Consider the following 20,901-nt stretch of genomic DNA (forward strand, 5'->3'; position numbering starts at 1 on the left):
CATACCATACTAGGAGTGATTTTATACATTCTACTGGTGGGTTACCCTCCATTCTGGGATGAAGACCAGCATCGCCTTTACCAACAGATCAAGGCTGGAGCCTATGACGTAAGAACAAACATACACAGGCACAGTATTAGACACTTGAACATTGTTGGAATGTCAGCAATAGAAAAACCAAACAAGTCTTATGTAAAGTTGCCATATTTATCTTCACCAGTATAACGTGTCTTGTACCTTTTTCTTTTTTTCTGACAGTTCCCATCCCCAGAGTGGGACACTGTAACTCCTGAGGCAAAAGACCTAATCAACAAGATGCTAACCATCAACCCCAGTAAACGTATCACTGCATCAGAGGCCCTCAAACATCCCTGGATCTGCGTATGTGTCACATTACCACACTCATCGCTACAACTGTTAACTTTGTCTCAAAATTCTCAAATCTTCTTCCTGTAGCAACGATCCACTGTAGCTTCCATGATGCACAGGCAGGAGACTGTGGAGTGCCTGAAAAAATTCAATGCTAGGAGGAAACTCAAGGTGAGACATCTTGATAGACAGGATCTTTTTTTTTCCTGCAACTTCTATAGCCATCTTTGACTTCTATCTCTATGACTTTGACCCTGGAAATGCCACTTGCTTAACATAAAAGTAATGACCCACTTTTAAAAACCCTCAAAGTTCCGGATTTTCTCTTGCTATGACCTTCTAATCAGTCATCCTGTCTTCTCCTACCCTCCTACCGTCATCATTACCCGCCATTTCTTTCACTTCCCGTTACTGCAGGGGGCTATTCTGACCACCTTGCTGGTCACAAGAAACTTCTCAGGTATGTCTCTTTCAGTATGCTGTTTAATGCCTTGATAGAAAGAGGAATTTCATTAATATTGCCAACCGAATGATTAACAAAAAGCATGGTTAAGCAATTTTCCACATCATTTTGAAAAACAAAACAACAACTTAAAAGGGCCAAAATATGTTTTGGGTTTTGAGGTGTTTAAAAAAAAGCAGACTGCAAGGAGTATTATAACTAGGGAGGAATCACACTCTTCAGTCTCGAAGGTCAGGTCGGGAGAGGAGGGTCTGGCAGGAAGGCCAATCTTTGATCCAGGAGGTGTAATGTGCTGTTTTTTTTTTCTTGGCTGCATAACTGTGAATCAGCTCTATACACTCAGCAGGGTTCTTCAACACATAAGACCACACACTGTTAGTGTACTTTGAATTTTTAAACAAGTCCTCTGAGCCAAAAACCTAATGTAATCACAGTTGAAGTAATGAACCTAAAAAGAATTCATTCTACCAGGAAAGTTTTTCCGATGTGTTTCCAAAAGAAATGGAGACAGAAATGGTGAACAAGTAGGACCAGCACGACGAAAACCCTGGAAAATCCTATCGTAAAGAACATGAGCTAGCCTGGCGTGTGTAATCCATGCAATTTATTGGGGCCTTAGATATCGAAATTCTAACCTGATTTCTACAAAGCCAATTATAAATATTTATCCAAGTGTCTCTACAAATGCCAAATTGCAAGTACTTTTTTTCCGGGGTCAAACATGCAGGCTCATGGATCAGGTTTCCCTTCTCAGCATATGCCTAGACCAAGGAGACTTCTTTATTTTTATTCAAAATGTAAATAATCTTTTATGTGTTGGCAACTGACTTATAGTATAAAGTAATCTAAATGTTGAAGCATTGTCGGTGGAAATGCAACACATTCTTATTTGAAGTAAAGCTTCAGCTGTTCAACAATCCAGGTTCTCCATACTTTATGCTTCTCACATTTTCACTGGCAAACAAGTTTGGTGCAATTCTGGTATCTGCTGTATTTGTTTATGATAAAACCACGCTTTTCGAACACGTGCAGAAAATGGTTTGGCATTGTCTTGTTGAAACAAGAAGGGGCATCTATGAAAAGGATGTCCTCTGGAATGAAGCATGTTTCCCCAAAACTCAAATATAAATTTTTGTGTTAATGATGCCTTCCGAGAAAAGCTACCTGCCTATACCACACATACGTGAAAGTGAAGTGTGGCCAATTCGTGGCAACGAGGTTAACTAACCTGTATCCCGTTTGGGCAGATGGGATTCGAATCCCTGTGGGGTGATTTTTCCCTTAATTGTTTTTATATATTTGTAGTCAAGACCTTCCAATAATGGCAATGTGAAGTGTAGCCAATTCGTGGCGTAGAGGTTTGTTCACCTGACTCCCATGTCGGTGACTGGGGTTAAAATCCTGGTTGGGAAACATTTTCCCTTAGTTTTTCCTCTATGTATTTGAAGTCAAAACCTTCCAAAAAGGACAAAGGAAATTGTAGCCAATTTGTGGCGTAGAGGTTAACTCACCTGTCTCCCATGTGGGAGACTGGGGTTCAATCCCCAGTTGGGACACATTTTCTCTTAGTTGTTTCTATGTATTTGTAGTCAAGACCTTGCAATAATGACTAAAGATATTGTAGCCAATTCTTGGCGTAGAGGTTGACTTACCTGACTCCCAAGTGGGAGACTTGGGTTCGATTCCCATTTGGGAAACATTTTTCCTTAGTTCTTTCTGTGCACTTGTGGTCAAGATCTTCAAATGATGACAAAGGAAAGTGTAGCCAATTCGTGGCCTAGAGGTTAACTCACCTGTCTCTCGTCTAGGTGGCCTGGGTTCAATTCCCGGTGGAGACATATTTTTTTAGTTGTTTCTGTGCATATCTAGTCAAAACACTCACATGATTACAAAGAAAAGTGTAGCTGCTAGGTGGTGCAGAAGTTAGTTCACTGGAATCCCGTTGGGGAGACCAGGGTTCAAATCCTGGTTCGGACAATTTTTCACTTAGTTGTTCCTGTGAACTTCTTGTCAAGACACTCAAATCAGTACAAAGAAAAGTGTAGCGACTTGGTTGGTGCAGAGGTTAGATCACTGAACTCCCATCTGGGAGACCTGGGTTCAAATCCCGGTTTGGACATTTTTTCACTTAGTTGTTTCTGTGGACTTCTTGTCAAGACACTCAAATGATTACAAGGAAAAGTGTAGCCACTTGGTTGGCGCAGAGGTTAGATCACTGGACTCCCGTCTGGGAGACCTGGGTTCAAATCCCGGTTTGGACATTTTTTCACTTAGTTGTTTCTGTGGACTTCTTGTCAAGACACTCAAATGATTTCAAGGAAAAGTGTAGTCACTTAGTTGGCACAGAGGTTAGATCACTGGACTCCGGTCTGGGAGACCTGGGTTCGATTCCCGCTGTCGACCTTTGGCTGATCACTACACCGTGTGGTTCGGTAACTAGAATAAGAAGAAGAAAAAAAAAGAAAAACTTTTTTATTTTTATTAAACACTTAGTCATACTTTTCAGCAAAAGGTTATATTCCGAACTGCCTTCGGCAGTTCGGAAGACAGTTGAAGGACCTGTCTGTGCGAAAGGCGTTCTCGGGTCGGCCTTCGGCCGACCCTCGACCGCTTGCTTGGTCAGTGAACCGCCGACACCGGGAAGCGAACTCATGTTCTCTTGGTGCAAAGGCGAGTGTGCAACCCACTACACCAACTCGTGCCCCACTTATACATAGGTGTTGAAACGTTTTATCCAAGGAAATGGGGTGAAACACTTAGTTACTTTTTGGACAAAATGCTTCATCCACCACTGAAGACTTATTCAGTTAGACACTTAGACATAAATACTTATTCTTTTACCTGAACAATTGTGGGAAAATCTTTGCATGCACTGGGAATTGAACCAAGGACCAAAGAGTTGGCAGACTGATGACTTATCCACTGGGCCACCACCTTCACACATATAGATGGGTGTTGAAACCTTTTATCCAAGGAAATGGGGTGAAACACTTAGTTATTTTTTGGACAAAATGCTTCATCCACCACTGAAGACTTATTCAGTTATACACTTAGACATAAATATTTATTCTTTTACCTGAACAATTGTGGGAAAATCTTTGCATGCACTGGGAATTGAACCAAGGACCAAAGAGTTGGCAGACTGATGACTTATCCACTGGGCCATCACCCTCACACATAGATATGGGTGTTGAAACCATTTATCCAAGGAAATGGGTGAAACACTTAGTCATTTTTTTGACAAAATGCTTCATCCACCACTGAAGACTTATTCAGTTAGACACTTAGACATAAATACTTATTCTTTTACCTGAACAATTGTGGGAAAATCTTTGCATGCACTGGGAATTGAACCAAGGACCAAAGAGTTGGCAGACTGATGACTTATCCACTGGGCCACCACCTTCACACATATAGATGGGTGTTGAAACCTTTTATCCAAGGAAATGGGGTGAAACACTTAGTTATTTTTTGGACAAAATGCTTCATCCACCACTGAAGACTTATTCAGTTATACACTTAGACATAAATATTTATTCTTTTACCTGAACAATTGTGGGAAAATCTTTGCATGCACTGGGAATTGAACCAAGGACCAAAGAGTTGGCAGACTGATGACTTATCCACTGGGCCATCACCCTCACACATAGATATGGGTGTTGAAACCATTTATCCAAGGAAATGGGTGAAACACTTAGTCATTTTTTTGACAAAATGCTTCATCCACCACTGAAGACTTATTCAGTTAGACACTTAGACATAAATACTTATTCTTTTACCTGAACCATTGTGGGAAAATCTTTGCATGCACTAGGAATTGAACCAGGGACCAAAGAGTTAGCAAACTGATGACTTTTCCACTGGGCCACCACCATCACACAAATACATGGTTGTTGAAACGCTTTATCCAAGGAACTGGGTGAAACACTTAGTCATTTTTTTCACAATATGCTTCATCCACCACTGAAGACTTATACACTTAGACACTTAGGCATTAGAACTTATTCTTTTACCTGAACAATATTGGGAAAACCTTTGCAAGCACTTTGATTTGAACACAAGACCAAAGAAATGGGAAACTGATGACTTATCCACTGGGCCACCACCCTGTGACAGAAAGCAGTAGTACTTGTAATTTTATCTCATTCATTTACCTGAACAATATTGGGAAAATCTTTGCAAGCACTTGGATTTGAACCCAAGACCAAAGAGGTGGGAAACTGATGACTTATCCACTGGGCCACCACTCTCCCAGATATAGGCAGTAGTATTTGTTTTTTTGTCCCTTTTCACTCTCAGATCATACTTAGTACTTTATGGTACCTTCAAGTGGGAAAAGTTAGGTAAGTTAGAGCAAACCAGGATTTGAACCCAGGTCCACATAGGTGGGAGGCCAATGACATTCACTAGACTACAGGTTCCAAAAATTAAGCATTAGTATTTATTGTTTTGTCTGTTACAACCATTAGTACATAGTATGGCTTTTTTTCTTTAAAAAAAACACATAGTATGGTAAGGCATTTTTTCTTTAAAAAAAAAAACATGTCATTCTTAAATAATTGTTTTACTCAAAGACTCCTCTCTTTTTATCATTTGTTCTACTCCATTCATGCGGTAACAAGTTACTGTTTCCTGTGGCATTTCACATTTCTTTCTGAGTCCTTTTGCTTGCATGTTTCATCTTTACCATATGGTGCCAAAACATTTATTTCTTTATTTATTCATCATGTCTTCTTTTCCCCCCTACATTTCTTTCCTTTTGTTTGGATTGTGGTTACAATTTGAGGTAAGACCTTTTGGGGAAACAGGACTAGGCCTTTCATTATAATTTTCTTGCTTATTTTGTCCCTTCATTCTAACAGACAATCCCTCAAAGTATGCATGAGGATGAAATGTTTGGTTGGTTAAGGCTCTGCACGCTTAGAAAAATGCTACTACATGATTAAAGGGAAAATTTTTAGCCGGATGTAGCATGCAGTTTTAAGACTCTCTTTCAGCTCTGACAAATGTCATGTGTAGAGGATAAGAGCATGCTAATGTGAGTGCAAATCACGTACTTAACACTCCTGCGGGAGTCTTAGGAATATAGATGAAATTTCCTGCTTGCCACTTACTTGCTAAATACACCCAGGCGACTATATACCCATGAGAGTTTTTTTCTGGAAAAAAAAAACCTTGTCAAAATGCATCAGAAGTAAATCCTGCCTCGGATTTGAGATTTTGCAATTGATTGTATGTCTAAGCACAATGAACTGATAAGCCTGCTGCATGTTACTGACACTCCAGATTTTCATATTCTTACTTTGGTGCTGAATTTTGTTTTCTGTCTTTTTGACCCACAGCAGCCAAGAGCCTGCTGAACAAAAAGTCAGATGGCGTTAAGGTGAGTGACTAATTCGCCATTTAAAGTATGAGCTTTATTTCATGCATAATTCTGATGGAACGGTTGGCGTTTGAGGAGCATAAAATAAAATTGTTATGCATCATGGATTTAGAAAAATCATCATTCAGGGAAAGGCACTGCAGGCAGTGGCTGATGGTTATTTATTTGCTTGATATCACAGACAACATTGGCTGAGGTATATTTCTTGTAGGATCATCCTTTCACTCCCATTCTGGTCGCACTCTGGCTTACAATATTATCATACTGCAATGTCCATTACGATGGAAGTTAATCCATCATCTATGTGACCTCATCCCATTATAGCAAAATAGAACTAATCCCCATACAGTAGTAAAAGAATCCCAGAGTAAAAATGACTGCCACAATAGGACGTTTTGATTCTGATATGATCTTATTACATACTGTGGATGACATGTATACATGTTTCCTATTTTTTGACACACTTCTGCTTAAACACTAATAGTGTAGTCAGCCAAGTAACCTCTTTGAATTTTCTAACATCTATGATGTATGTATCTTTTCACAAGTCAACCAAAGTACGGTATTTAAATGATGGCGTTTTCCAATTTTGAGAAACAGGTGAAGTTTAAATGAATTTCTTCCTTTAAATGAAAATAAATTGACAACAATTTATAATATATTCACTGCTATATCAAATGCGATTAAACAAAATCAGAATGGGACTGAAAAAAATCCAGTAAGCAGATGATGTATGCAGTGCCTTGTCTTAGTGTGATGAATCTATCTATACAAGACCTTCCACAATAGCAAAGCTCAATGATGTTCCATTGTTTCCGAGAAACAGAGACATTTTGATTTCTACCAACCTGTGCTCAGGTTGTATACGACACTGTGAATGGGTGTGTGTGCGTGTTTTTGTGTGTATGGGTGTCATATTCCCTCTACACTGCCCCCCCTGCAGGTAAACAACAAAGCAAACACAGCGACCAGTCCTAAAGACACTGGCCCTGCCCCTGCACTGGTATACACACTCACTCACAACTTCATCCACAAATCTCCATAACCAATTCCATTACCCCTACTACTCCCTTAACCTAAAGTGTGGATGAGGTACAGGTTCACATTTGTCTCACATCATTTTTTTCTGTTGGATTTGAGGCTTTCTTGTGACCTTGTCACTTGATGACACATTTATATGCCACTTCATTCGGGCCAACATAGGCTTAGGTTAACTGAGGTATTTTTTAACAATAGCTTGGCTGCGATTTAGAATTGTGATGGTTAAACATTTTTAGTGTCAAATTGTCAAGATAAATTGTACAAATAAAAAAGTAAGTAATGTGCATTTCACACACAAATTTCTGAGCCTAATATTACATCTTAAAAGTGCTGTAAACTCATTCTAATGTTTTAAGTACATTAAATCTCTATGACAATACGTGCCGAAAACACAAGTTAAGAACAAGTGAGTGCTGAATCTCTGAATTATAGACAACTTTTTTAAATTTAATTTTAGATGATTTTAAAAGGCAACCTGTTGTCACAAGCCAAAGTTTCTGGCTCCCCTCTACCACTAAGTCAGTTGGTTTTCCATTTTGTATACGCACAGACACAAATACATACATAAAAACTTACAGTCCGGGAGATGTTGTGGCTTACCTCGCTCGTGTCGGGAAGCGTCCATAATCAATCCCCCGTAGATATTAATAACCTAGCGGAAAAGAGAAAACCATGAGGGCAAATACAATACATACACATACGTACACGTAAGCCTACATATATACGCCAAAAATGAATGAACAATTTTCTGAAAGGTGTGGTTTTGAAATCTGTCCAAGAAACAGCCTCTACCTCAAAAGCACTTATCTCTGAAAGACTGTCTCTCCTGTCCCTCCCCACCATTCATATGCACGTATTAATTCAGGGTCTTATACAATATATCAATATTCTCTTTACTAATTGTTTGCATGTGATTCACGACACGAAAGCATGTTCTCTTGTTTCTAGTGTGCCTGTGTAGATATGTAGCTACCCTATGAGGATGTGACCTATTTGATTTACTGTGCTTCTTTAAATGGTTTGGCTGTGTTTGTGCTGTGATTGGTCGAGCATATATACACTCACGTGACCTCTGCTCTGCATGACGTCCAAAGACTCCTGTGCTGTTATTTGCTGTGGAGTATAATACGCATGACCATTGGGGACATCATTTTTGTGTTCTGTTCTCTTCTGTGTTTTGATACACTCTCTCACACACACACGCACACACACATGCACGCATGCATGCACAATGATGTTATAATCTAGTGTAATCTGGGTGGATGATTAGAAGGTCAGAGATGGCCAGGGGGGAGGGATTCTACAAACGCCAAGACATTTGATTAGATCGATGGATCAAAGACAGCCTGCAATAACATTACTGTTGTCACTACGATACCATAAAATATACTCAGTAGTTATGGGAACATTGACCACATTTGGCACATGTCATAAAATCAAATATAAAGGAATCTATTTAGATAGTGTAATTGTTTTAAGAGCTAGAAATATATTTTATGATTTGGCTATGATGATATTTAAGTCGCATGTGGTCTCTTTTTTGAAGGAACCACAGACGACTGTGATTCACAATCCTGTGGATGGAAACAAGGTAATATTTTAGGCATTTTTTTCTTTTAAAACATAATTTGTTTGAGTAACAGCACATGTGCTAGAATAAGAAACATCGAAATTATTGTACATTGGTAATAGTGAATGAGTTAATATCATTGCAGCAGGTGGAATTGATTTAAGCAATATGCTTTTAGGCTCACAAAATGTCTCATGTTTTATTGATCTGTAAATCATTTGTTTCTCTAACATTTTCTCTTTATTTTTGTAACAATATTACTTTTTGAACTCATGACCATTTTCCATCCAATATTTATAGTTACAAATAACCACAAGTGTGTACTATTGAATTAATAAATGCCATTTTTCTTGTTAAGGAGTCTATTGAGAGTGCCAACACCACTATTGAAGACGAGGATGTTAAAGGTAGTACAATTTGTTAACAGTTAACCCCACCCGCCCGCACGCCCTTGCCTCCACGTATTGCAGCCAGACTGCACCTGCAAGCATCACGTGGATCTTTCCACTGTTTGCTTTCCTCTTATTTCCTTCTCTGTTCAACCAAATTAGTACACTGCACGTTGTTTCCACCTGGCAGCAAACAAACTTTTACTACCTGTCATCTCACTCCTTACATTTCTTCCATTGAGTTGTAGTTAATGTTAAAAACGTCCATTTTACATACTACATATTTCGACATTGGTCTTTTTTGTCTGTCCTCACTCTTCTTTTTTTTGTTGAGAACTTAATTTTCTATCCCCACTTAATCCTTATCTCCGTTTTCCTCACAAACACACACTTTCAACCCATTCCCCATGCAACCTCTTGCAGCCCTTCGTCTGGGCAGCTTAGTGAGCGGTATCATGAGCTCTAAGAGCCGTTCCTCACAGATGTCTGAGTCAAGGCAGACTCCCACCTCCTCATTTCAAAGTAAGTCCCTCTGGTACGATGTGGTGGGGAGGGAGGATACGCCACCTGGTTCCTCTTGTCCCAGCCAGCCTTTTACTGGAAGAAAACTGCTCATGCAATGTGTCTCAGAATCCTATCTCCTACCTTGTGAAAATCAGAGTACACTATCATGATATATACTATGTTAATCAGCGCATTTCCCCATCTGACACATAACATTTTTCTTTTTCTAATCAATTGTAATGACTTGTCATGTTCTCCAGCTCCAATCCGTTGTAAATGTGAATTGGGAAAAAAAAACATAGAAAAATATGCTTTCCGGCACAACTCATTCCCTTCTTACCCTAACATCTTATATTAAGTGTTATATATACTGTGCTTCGCAAAGTACTGTATATATATATACGTATATATACCTTTTAACAAATGCTTGTTGTTGCATGAAATAAGCAGTGTTTTTTTAATATCCCCCAGCCTGCACCAATAACGCTAAAGGTAATTCAACACATTCATTAGTCAAGTAGTAATTAGTTTGGTTTTGTACATTTTGTCGGGGGAAAAGAATTGTGCCATTCTCAATTCTGGACTCCTCTGTCATTATTAGTTATGGGAGGCACTTGTTTTGATAGAGAGACAAGGGAGATATTTGGAAATTATTATTCGGAGTGCCTTCCATTTCTAATACATTTTAAGAGTAGTCCATCATCCAAGGCAAATTTGATATTTGATGAACTTGGAGCTGCATTTGCTTGCTCCCGAGACATTTCACATTATTTTGCTGCAGTTATGGTTTTTCTGTGATCTTGTGTTTTGCAGCTCGAAAACAGGAAATAATCAAAGTTACAGAGCAGCTGATTGAATCTATCAATAATGGAGACTTTGAGGCTTATGCGTAAGTCATTTTATTTTTATTTTATTTTTAGGCCTGGCAAGATCAAGACTTGCTTAATGTGCAATCTGCTAGTTCTTCTATCTTTGAATTCACAGGAAGATTTGTGATCCCGGACTGACTTCTTTTGAACCCGAGGCATTGGGAAATCTGGTTGAAGGGCACGACTTTCATCGTTTTTACTTTGAGAATGGTGAGTTCTTAGAAAAAAAATGATAATTACCTTTTTGAAGGTTGAGCTACCGCCTGTAGAAGACAAACAACACTTTGCACAATATAGCAATAAAACAGCACATTACAGTTCAGTAGACAAGAACAGGATACGGACAGTTTGTATAATATATACATTGTGTGCAGAATATAAATTTATGGCTAGTCAATAAGATACTTACCATAAGAACAAAATATTAATTTTTATTTGGAATTTGCAAGTAATTTTTTAGTACGTCAAGAATTCAACAAAAAAACCTTCGACTGTTACGCAAAGATGCTCACCACTCAAATATGCTGCATAGCAACATTTAAATTGTAAAATACAGTAATTGTGTTACTTCAATTTTAGAGCTGTTGCCATGGTTAAAACGCTGCGATTTTTATTAGATAACGGACTTCCCATTTTCCAGAAACATACATGCGAGGTTATTTAATTGAAGTCTCTAAATGAGGGCTCTTCATCATGGTGCCTGCAGGGACCAACTATCCCTCCAAAGACCATGAGTCGCATCAAGCCTGATATAAAAAGAGCTAGATTTTGTGCTAGATCAAAATGTGATATATTGATAATAGCACAAGTTGATTTTTGGATCATGGGAAGTTTGTACAAACACATATTTCAACATGCCTCCTGATTGCTTAACATGGTGATTTCCAAGGAATGTGTTTTAAGTGATTACTTGAACACTCACGAAGATTATTACAAAGAAGAAAAGTATTGTGAGCGGTTTCTTACCTTTTCAAACCATTATTGATCATTTTGTCAAATAATTAGCATTATCAGTGTCTTCACAAGTTCATATTGTTAATTTTGTACCATGTTCCCTTTAAGGAATACCTTGCTTTGCTATTGGTAAAATAAAGCAGGTTCACCAAAACCATAAATGTTAAGGTCATTTTTGTAATTTTCCATTCCATTTACAGCCCTGTCTAAAGGGAACAAGCCAGTGCACACCATTCTTCTGAACCCACACGTTCATCTCATCGGGGAGAACGCGGCATGCATCGCCTACATTCGCCTGACCCAGTACATGGATGGCAGCGGCATGCCTCGCACCATGCAGTCAGAAGAAACCCGTGTGTGGCACCGCCGTGACGGCAAGTGGCAGAATATCCACTTCCATCGCTCTGGCTCACCCAGTATTCCCTCCCAGTAAGAAACATTTACTATTACCGCACACACTGAAAAACCTTCTAATTTTTGCTGCCATCCTGTGGCTCTTTACAGTTATGATATGTTGTTACACTGTTGACTGAGGGAAAATGCAATACAGTGGTACCTTGAAATACGAGCTTATTGCATTATGGGACTTGGGGGGCTTGGGGGGACGACGACAGTACGGTGAAATCATAAGCAGCCTCTTGCGGCCTGGACAATTGGCTGCCTCAATTGATCATATCTCAAAATTTGTCTCTCATCTCAAAGTAAATATTGGCTTGGGAATTTTACTCGTATCTCAAATTCCTCGTATGTCAAGGTATTACTCTATCAATTTAGCAGAGCGGTCCATTGTTGTAGATGTTCTTAAAGTAGTAGTTAGTAACCTTCTGTTTGTGATTGCACTATTTGACTTTCTCACTCAACTTGCTTTGCAGTTAATGGAAATAATGGTTGGAAAAAAAAAGAGAAAAACGTCCCATCCCATCAGCAAATGTGTGAATAGAGCAGTTAAGCCAATCCGTGACTGCTCTCCGACTTTTGACCCTCTAAAGACATGGCACAGGACACAGGTATTATTAATACATTTTACAGTTATGGCATTTAATCAATGGACTTCATTCCTAATATACCACCCAAGGGTGTCTGCACACAGTATAAGGACATTATGAAAAAAAGCATATTGGCAACTTTTTTTTTGGTTTTGTTTTATAAGATGTTTTGGTATGCGTTTGAAATATTATCAATTAGAAATCTACTGCTGTAACTTCTCCTGGAAAATATTTGTGTATTTTTTTGTGTATTTTTGTGCGTGTAATACAAAACAAAAACAATTTGGAGCGTCCGAATGTTGAAAATCGAGCTTGCTTTAGTTCTGGTGATGTATATATACATTGTGATCGTTGAAGAAAAAACAAAACCAAATGTGCAAAATTGCTATTCTTGCTATCAAAGAAATTAAGATTTTATGTCAAATCCAATTTACAAACTATATTTATGTTTGCTATGAGCTATAAGTCATACCGTTCCAACTTTAACATATACTAATTTAAATGTAAAGAAAGCAGAGCTTATACTTTGCATTGGAAAATGTTTGCCTTTATATCAGTGATATAAGAAATAAGAGAATGTAGCATATATGTAATATATGAACATCTGAGACTATTGTGTAGTGCATGGGGGTGGGGGGAAATATTGAGTAAGATCATATGAAACTATACTATCATCTGTTTGAGTTGTGACTCACTGACTTGTTTGTTATTGTTGTGCACCAGTCGTGTCCCAAATGTTTCTAATGTCCTCCAGTAATCATGGAACTGTTGTAGAAACAAGAACACAATAAAGTTCAAAGCTGCGAATCGAAGGGAAAGATGAAAAAAAAGCACCTCTTACATTTTGTATCAACATATTTAGAAAGCAAGCTCATTTTTTTCACAATCTTTGTACTTGAAGATGACTGTACGTATAGAGTTTTCTTTAGCTATTTTCCCAGTGCGTTTCATTGCCAATTGCACGGGAAGATGACAACGGCGGAGGAGGAAGAGGAGGAAGCTTTTGCAGGAATTGTCAACTTTGCTTAACATGCGTGAAATATTAAGTGTGAGGCATGTCTTTCTTGACCACTATTAGCAGGAAAACAACACTTGTGTCATTATTACCATACCTGGAGTTGGTTTAACCTTCTCTTTTTCTAAAAAAAAAATGGATTAAAACACGGAAACCCTTTCTTTTGATAAAACGTACGATGTCAATTTAACGCACAGCCCCTGAACTGATGTGTAAATGCTTGCCAGCACGGCAATGGATGGCTTATGATGTTGACGTAAATAAATGAGCTAAACAGTGTGAATCAGTTCATGCATTTTGGTCAATCTATAATTAGGAATTTTCATCTATTGGACCACAAATCTATCATTTAAAAAGAAAATAGAAATGCAGGGCAGATAAAGACCGTTTGTCGACTTTTTTTTTTATTCTCAATCAGCCGTGATCACACTGCAGCCATTTTTTAAAGAGGTTTGAACAGCAATACATGCCCTTATACATGTTTATATATTTATATATATGCATCGTATGAGTACATAACTGTCATCACAGAAAAAAAAGGTGCTGATTTTTCAAAATTAAAAGCACAGTATACCTGTCACAGTGAACTTCCACAATATGTTTCCCCTTCAAGATAATTGTGAATGTGAAAACCCCCCCCCAAAACATTACTTTTGATTTCCACACAGTTTGCAATGTTCTGAGCGGGTTTAATGCTTCTTGAAGCGCTCTCAAGGCCTCTCATAATGTTTCTATCCCAATCTTAAGTATTCTCCATTTATCCTGTTAAATAACCACATAAACGGTTATACTTAATTCTATGTAACATAGCAGTTACACAAAAAGCATGGAAACATTCCCAGGAGTGCAAATATAGGTTGTGTAAAATAAATCTCTTTTCATCTATTGCATACCTAAACTAGTGCGTCCTCTTTTCATCACTCAAAATGTCACTCACAAACACACACAAGCAAACAAGCATGGAAATAAATAAATCCATTGGAACTGCCATTGCTTATAATTGTACTTGAGTGGCAAAATGTGCCATATTTTTCCAATAAATAGCTTGTCACTGGCAAAACAAACAGACAAACAAACGACTTAAAGCTTCACACACACAAAACAGGAGTGCAGAGGTAATCAAATTGAGTCATCTTAGGTTAAAAACTGTGCCTACAAGGACATTTCTCTTCTCTCTACCTTTGTCCCTCTGCCATCTAGTACACAAAATGACCCCCTAAAATAAGACATAAAATGTGCTTAAAATAATCTCAAAACAATCAAATGCAAAATGTCATGCATGGAACAACAACAACAACAAGAGTAGCCCAACAACACAAATACGCTCCACACTCACTCACCATTTCATACCAGAACAGCCATGATTAATAATTAAGGACATAGTGCCAACAAAAATAATTTAAAATCAACAAAACCTAAACAAGAAGCGACTCAGGTGTAGAATGGACAGAACTACTAAACTGGGAAAGAATAATGACAAATGTTGAATATTCATGCCAGTTTCAGTCTATTTCACATGGTTGATTAATCATACCTAGGCTACAGATGTCATTATTATCAGATTAGGTTAGATATTATCAGAATGCCCGAAAGACACATTACACATTGCTTACACAAAAACACAGCAGCGGTAGCAGCAATAGCAGTAGTAAATAAATACGCTTGTTTAAATCTAACTATGCTATTTTCCTCAGGTGAGATGATCTCCCAAGTCTGGCGGTGAGAGGCAGTGTCGCAATAATGATGTTTTTGTTTTTTTAGATTAAGGTTTCAGAGTTGGCTAAAACTGAAAAGCATTTCTATTTTTTGTTGCTCTACCACATAAAGACAAAAATGCGTAGACTATGTTGACACAATACCGAAATTTGATCAGGAAATATATTCTTTGGTCACAAAAAAAGGCAACAACAAATGAATAATAATGTTAATAAATATTTTAAATAAACAGAAGATGTTTATCAATGTTTTTTTCTAAATAAAAAAAACTTTCAGGGATTAAATGGGAAGACTGTGGTAGCTTTTGAGGTGCAAACTCGGATTGCATGTGGCAAATGCATAGGATAATTAGTGTGGCAAGGGAGCGTGTTACCCATTCCTCTGCTGTTTCTCTTCCTCATCTTCATTTGTTTCATCCTGGTCCTCCTGGTGTTCTTTATAGTAGTAGTGAAACAACTGGTGCAGATGCTGCTGGAGTTCGTGTGGCTTGGAACCTTTTTCAGAACGGTCTACTTGCTCGAGGAGGACCTGGTTGCGTTGCCCAGCTCCCTGCACCACTGTTTGCCTGAGGGTCTGACCTTTACGCATGTGGGCCCTGCAGATGAGGATGGACAAAAACATGTAAGAACATTGAAGCCTTGACCAACTAAAGACGGACTTTCACCATGTACAGAGGTACATGGCAAACCAGTCTGAATCTGGTCTTCAGTGGTTTTAATTGGAATTCCAATTCTAAATTGTTAGTTCATTCAGGAAGGGTTGTTTGGCGTGCGAGAGAAAACCAAAACAAATTATAAAAGCAAATTTCAAAGGACACATTGTGCCATATACAGGAAAATTTTTCAAGCGTTTTAATTTTGAGTTGCCACACAAGACAACATTGTTAGTGATAAAACTACAACACAGGGTTCACTACAAAGTCTACCAAATGACCCTGAAAGTAAGAGCACACAAACCACAGCAAACAAAAGCACATCTGACAGACCTCCTGATCACAGTTCCATCATCTTTGACAGTCTCACTTTCAACCACATGAGGAAGCTCTGCTCTGGTAAATTCACCTAAATAACCTAGTGCCTGGTGGCATTGAATAAAGCAAGTCAATGACTAAAATGTAATTAAATTCCTTTGATTTGCAAGATTTGTTGAAAACTCATTTTTACAAGAGCATGTATAAACAAACCTGTTGAAAGTCGTCTTGGGCTGAGGGGAGGTCAGAGGCCAAAGACATGTCCCCTTTGTGTGTCACTGTTCTTTTGGCTTCTACGACAGTAGTTCTTTCTGCCAGACTGACATTACGCAGCTCTGTGGTCTCTTGCGATGCTGAGATACCCGCACATTCAGCAAATGTAACCTAGGTAACAAAATGTTTGACACCACAACAGGAATTCAACACACCAAAATGAGGGTGTCCTGTAGATTCACAGAGTATATAAAAACACAATACCTCTGTATGATCGCCGTCACTCTTCAGAACAGTGCGCTTAACCACTTTCGAGTATCCATCGCCCTCTGCAACACTGATGGACCTCTGTGGGGATCCCACAATTGAGACCTCCTCCCGCTCCACTCCATCCTCAGAAATGCACTTGCGAATAATTTTCCGTGAAACCTGAGGAAGATAAAATATTTAGCTTGAAGTCTAGAGAGAAATGTTTATTGTGAAGCCTTTGTGGATCGATGCTAAAGTCTTTAATACAAATACAGATTACAAAGCAAAAGATTAGTTTATTGTACCAAAGATTTTACTTTACCTTTCTGATAACAATGTGTCCATTTTCATCTTTGTACGTTTCTTCTGTCACGGTCTCCGTGGGAAAGTCAGGCATTTCATCAGCCTGTAATGGAAAATTTTGGGAAATGACACTTGGAAAAGACGGATGACACTTTTGAAAGCTTTCAAGGCAAAAGGGGAAATACAGGTTGCATTCTCTGGTAAAAACATGTTAAATTGACACAAGAGGAGCTAGAAAACACAATTTTATGCTTTATCTCCCAAGATTTATCCTCTTTTTGATTAGTCAAAAAGTGTTAGATGGCAAGTGAAAGTTGCAACTGAAACTCTAGTATGGTTAAAAACCACACGCTCCATGCTCCATCCATCCACCATCAATCATGTTGAGTGGATACCTGTATGACAACTCTCCTTCTCACAATTCTGGTGCTCAAAAATTCATCATCAGAACTATCAGACATTGAGCCTATTTCTGCGTTGATCTCCTGACCAAGTAAAACAAAACCCATTACGACCAAATGAAAAACATTCAAATGGATACAACTTTGGAATCAAACCCAAGATGGAATTAAAATGGTATGTGTGCTATCCAGAGATGTAACTTGGACACATTAGTTTCTTAATTTGATTAAAAAGAAAACAGAACATGCTTGTTTTTGATTAAATATGTGAATCAAGAAAGATGCTAGTGTACTTAAAAGTCAAAATGATACATGCTAAAATAAGACTTGTTAAATGAGAAAACTTTAAATAAAATGGATGGTTAAAGGGGTTTCTTAGATGCGGGTTGAGGATTAGAAGACAACTGTACAGCAATGTCTATTATCTATTAAATATATAATTTTTAGGTAGGATCAGTTTTGAGAAAAGCTTGCAAGGACAAAATAAAATCTAATTCTGGTCTTACCCTTGTAAGAGAATTTGTAGCATCGTATGCTGTTATTTTGGACCTGTGCAACGGACACGAGGTGATTTCTTCAAATGATGACTCTGAATCGGATAATACATCATCACTCTCGATTGGTCCAACTTTTTCAACAACAAAACCCTTCTCATAATTCTCACTTCCAGAAGGCAGCACCACTTTTCTTGGGACATTTTCTCTCTCTCTTCGGCAATTTGGACAATTTTCATCTTCATCTTTGCCTGAACTCAATCTCAACTTTGGTTCATCAGCTTCAGTCTCTGAGAAATCTGACGCATCCTGTCTGCAGTCAAAGTAAAGCTCTGAATCCGAATCTAAAGCGTGCAGACCACTGCAGATGTTTGCACTTGACATGTTTTCAGAGGGTGAGACATCGGTATCTCCACCGAGAGTTGATTGCATAATTGCTGCATCAACTGGGACTCCTTTGCTCACAACTCGGTCAAATGTATGAACTTGTTCAATTGTCTGGTTTTTATCTTGTTCTTGCTGTATAGTTGTATCTATTGAATGCCCACGTTCAAGTTGAACATTTTTGTACCCACAAATATGATCACCTTCAGAGCTTGTGTCTTCTTGTGTCACTTTAATCTCTTCCAGATCTGATGGAAAATAGTCAAATTGTGATCTGGAACCAGGCGGAGTTGGTGAAGACTTTGATGATGTGACAATTTCTTCCTTACTACTGATTAAATCTTTTGTTATTGAACAGAATTCTTCACTTTGATCAGGGAACACTAGAGTTTTTTCATCTGTGCTTTGTGGTGACACAGCTTCACTAATAATTGTGATGTCAGATTGGTTTTTATTCTGATACAAAGTATCTATAGTAGATAAGTCTACATTTTCAGAGAGTGTGTTTATGCTATGATGCATTGATGGCAAATTTTCCATAAAACACTCAAATTCAGTATCTTTGTTCTCTTTAGGTTTGTAAATATTTGCCTCGGAAGATGACGTCACAACCTGCAGGGAGTGATGGAATGGAAAAAAAAGGAAATATGATGTTATAAATAAAACTTAACTCAAATCAAACATGCATTTTATCAAGACCAGATGTAAGAGTCATGTTGTGGATGCAAAAAAATATTTTAAAGCCCTCCAGAAATTAAAAAAATAATTGACATTTTGTAATGAATGTCATTTAATCAAAAACGGCATGACCATAAAAAAAATTACCAGCTACAGGAATTGTAATTATGTTTTGTAAATGTACCACTGTACTTGATTGCAAACAACATAGGAGTGAGTAGAGCCATATTTCTAAATTAGTAAAAGCTTTTGGTAAAGAGTTCATTCAAGTATTCTGCCAAAAATATTATTTATTTGAAGCAACACAGCAATGTCCGCAAGCCAAGACCTTCTTCTGTCTTACCGTCTGAGAAAAACCTTTGTCCATTCCAACTGACTCTCTTGTCATTTCTTTCTCAAGCACATCTTGACTGTCTGTCATCATTAATGCAGATAAGATTTCTGACCCATTGTGCTCGATCAAATGTGTTCCGTCTCCTATAGATACCCAATCATTCCTTGGTTCCTCTTCTTTGAAGATCTCAGTGGATTTCAAAGCATGATGAACGTTCATATTTCCTTCCACAGATGGCATGAGACTCAACTCTGGCTGGCTATTATTGTAGGTCAAGGTCTCCTTTAATTCAGGCTTGACAATGTCCAAGTTTTCCAAATTAGGAGATTTTTTTTCAAATGGATCATCCCCAATAGCTGTTAAATATTCAATGTTTGTTTCCCTAAAAGTCTTTTCAAAGCCTTTATCAAATTCAGTTCCATCTAAATTGACGTTGTCGGAGACATTTTTTCCCTTAAAAATGGGATCGTAGAGATTTGCCATTAATCTCCTGTGGATTGGTTTGTATGCGAGTCTTAAATTGGTGTCTAAACTTTCCCCTGTTGGACAGTATTCAAATTGTTGTGTTTTTAAACATTCAACAGGTTTTTCTACTAGAGGACAAACTTCAGGGGAACATAATCTTGAAGTATAATCTGGTTTGAGCTCGTCATGACAAGAGTCAATAGACGAATCAGATGGAATTGATTTTTTAGGAACAAAATGGGAAGGGTCGATAGGAGAAACATTTTCATCATCAAAATTTGTGAATTTTTTTAAAGTGGAAAATTTTCCTTTATAAGTAGGATCAAGAACAGATGATATTAAGTTTTTAAAAGAATGGTCGTGTCTAATAAAACGAGATGAGGATGAACCATCAGCAAATGAATGCGGTATTGCTGGAGACTGATGGGCAAATGAAAAATGAAACTTTGATAATACTAATTCTGCCGATTCTGGCCAGCTCTCTTGAAAAAAGTTCTTAGGACAAAGTGAAGTCTCCTGCTCTAATGTAACAACATCTGCAGTCAGTGTCCTCCTACTAAATAAAACATCTAATTCAATATCAGAGGAAACAGATTCTGGAGAAAAAGGTCTGATCTCATCAAAAAGGTTGGTGAGGCACAGATCACAACCTTCCCAATCTGAAACGCTTGACTGTGGTGTGAACGACCTTTCGTTAAAGCATTGGTCACACAGCTCTAATGTGACTGTATCGAATTGAGGAACAGGTGAGTCTGGAGAAAGAGCCCTAAATTCAGAATGAGAAGCGATAGATTCTGGAGAACAAGGTCTTGCTTCAATGTTTAACTCATCTAAAGAAAATCCAGACAATTCCTCCAAGGAGTCGGATGTTAGCAAATGTGGCTTGGGCTCAAATCCTATAACTTTAGTTTCGACATCTGATTCAATTTCTTGCGTAATGCCGCGGACGGCATCTGCATATGAAAAAGGGCGTACAAATGGCCTAGCTCCAACTGGAATTGCCATAATCTTATTTTCTGCTTTGATGATTTCTGATGCTACTGAATCTGGGGATTCTGGCCTGCCATCACCAAACAGATCCTTGCAACAGAATTCCGAGAACTCAACATCAGACAATATTGGCAGAGGTGAAACTAGCCTGTCTTCAGAAT

The 20,901-nt window shown here is 38.1% G+C and overlaps 2 protein-coding genes across 13 annotated transcripts in view; one reads left to right on the plus strand and one right to left on the minus strand.

The window, feature by feature from the left end:
- The window catches only part of camk2d2 (calcium/calmodulin-dependent protein kinase (CaM kinase) II delta 2), a 29,958-nt gene extending 16,132 nt beyond the window's left edge, over positions 1-13,826 (plus strand). For 2 of the 10 annotated variants that reach the window (XM_077719679.1, XM_077719678.1), the window contains 13 exons: positions 14-108; positions 259-381; positions 457-540; positions 787-829; positions 6,175-6,215; positions 7,159-7,218; positions 8,803-8,847; positions 9,185-9,233; positions 9,639-9,737; positions 10,533-10,608; positions 10,704-10,798; positions 11,743-11,971; positions 12,415-13,826. In XM_077719679.1, coding sequence (XP_077575805.1) covers positions 14-108; positions 259-381; positions 457-540; positions 787-829; positions 6,175-6,215; positions 7,159-7,218; positions 8,803-8,847; positions 9,185-9,233; positions 9,639-9,737; positions 10,533-10,608; positions 10,704-10,798; positions 11,743-11,971; positions 12,415-12,418 — 1,043 coding nt within the window. In that variant the 3' untranslated portion in view covers positions 12,419-13,826. Of the gene's footprint in view, positions 1-13; positions 109-258; positions 382-456; positions 541-786; positions 830-6,174; positions 6,216-7,158; positions 7,219-8,802; positions 8,848-9,184; positions 9,234-9,638; positions 9,738-10,532; positions 10,609-10,703; positions 10,799-11,742; positions 11,976-12,414 lie in introns of those variants that run through there. The other 8 variants (XM_077719681.1, XM_077719680.1, XM_077719682.1 and 5 more) reach the window with 8 other exon arrangements.
- Positions 13,827-15,289: 1,463 nt separating this feature from the next.
- The window catches only part of ank2a (ankyrin 2a, neuronal), a 47,874-nt gene continuing 42,262 nt past the window's right edge, over positions 15,290-20,901 (minus strand). For all 3 annotated transcript variants that reach the window (XM_077719929.1, XM_077719927.1, XM_077719926.1), the window contains 4 exons: positions 17,014-17,097; positions 16,707-16,871; positions 16,443-16,613; positions 15,290-15,854 (listed from right to left, as the gene is read on the minus strand). In XM_077719929.1, coding sequence (XP_077576055.1) covers positions 15,840-15,854; positions 16,443-16,613; positions 16,707-16,871; positions 17,014-17,097 — 435 coding nt within the window. In that variant the 3' untranslated portion in view covers positions 15,290-15,839. The remainder of the gene's footprint in view (positions 15,855-16,442; positions 16,614-16,706; positions 16,872-17,013; positions 17,098-20,901) is intronic.

Source organism: Stigmatopora nigra, chromosome 6 (genome assembly GCF_051989575.1).
Source record: "Stigmatopora nigra isolate UIUO_SnigA chromosome 6, RoL_Snig_1.1, whole genome shotgun sequence".
In the NCBI taxonomy this organism is placed as follows: Eukaryota; Metazoa; Chordata; class Actinopteri; order Syngnathiformes; family Syngnathidae; genus Stigmatopora; species Stigmatopora nigra.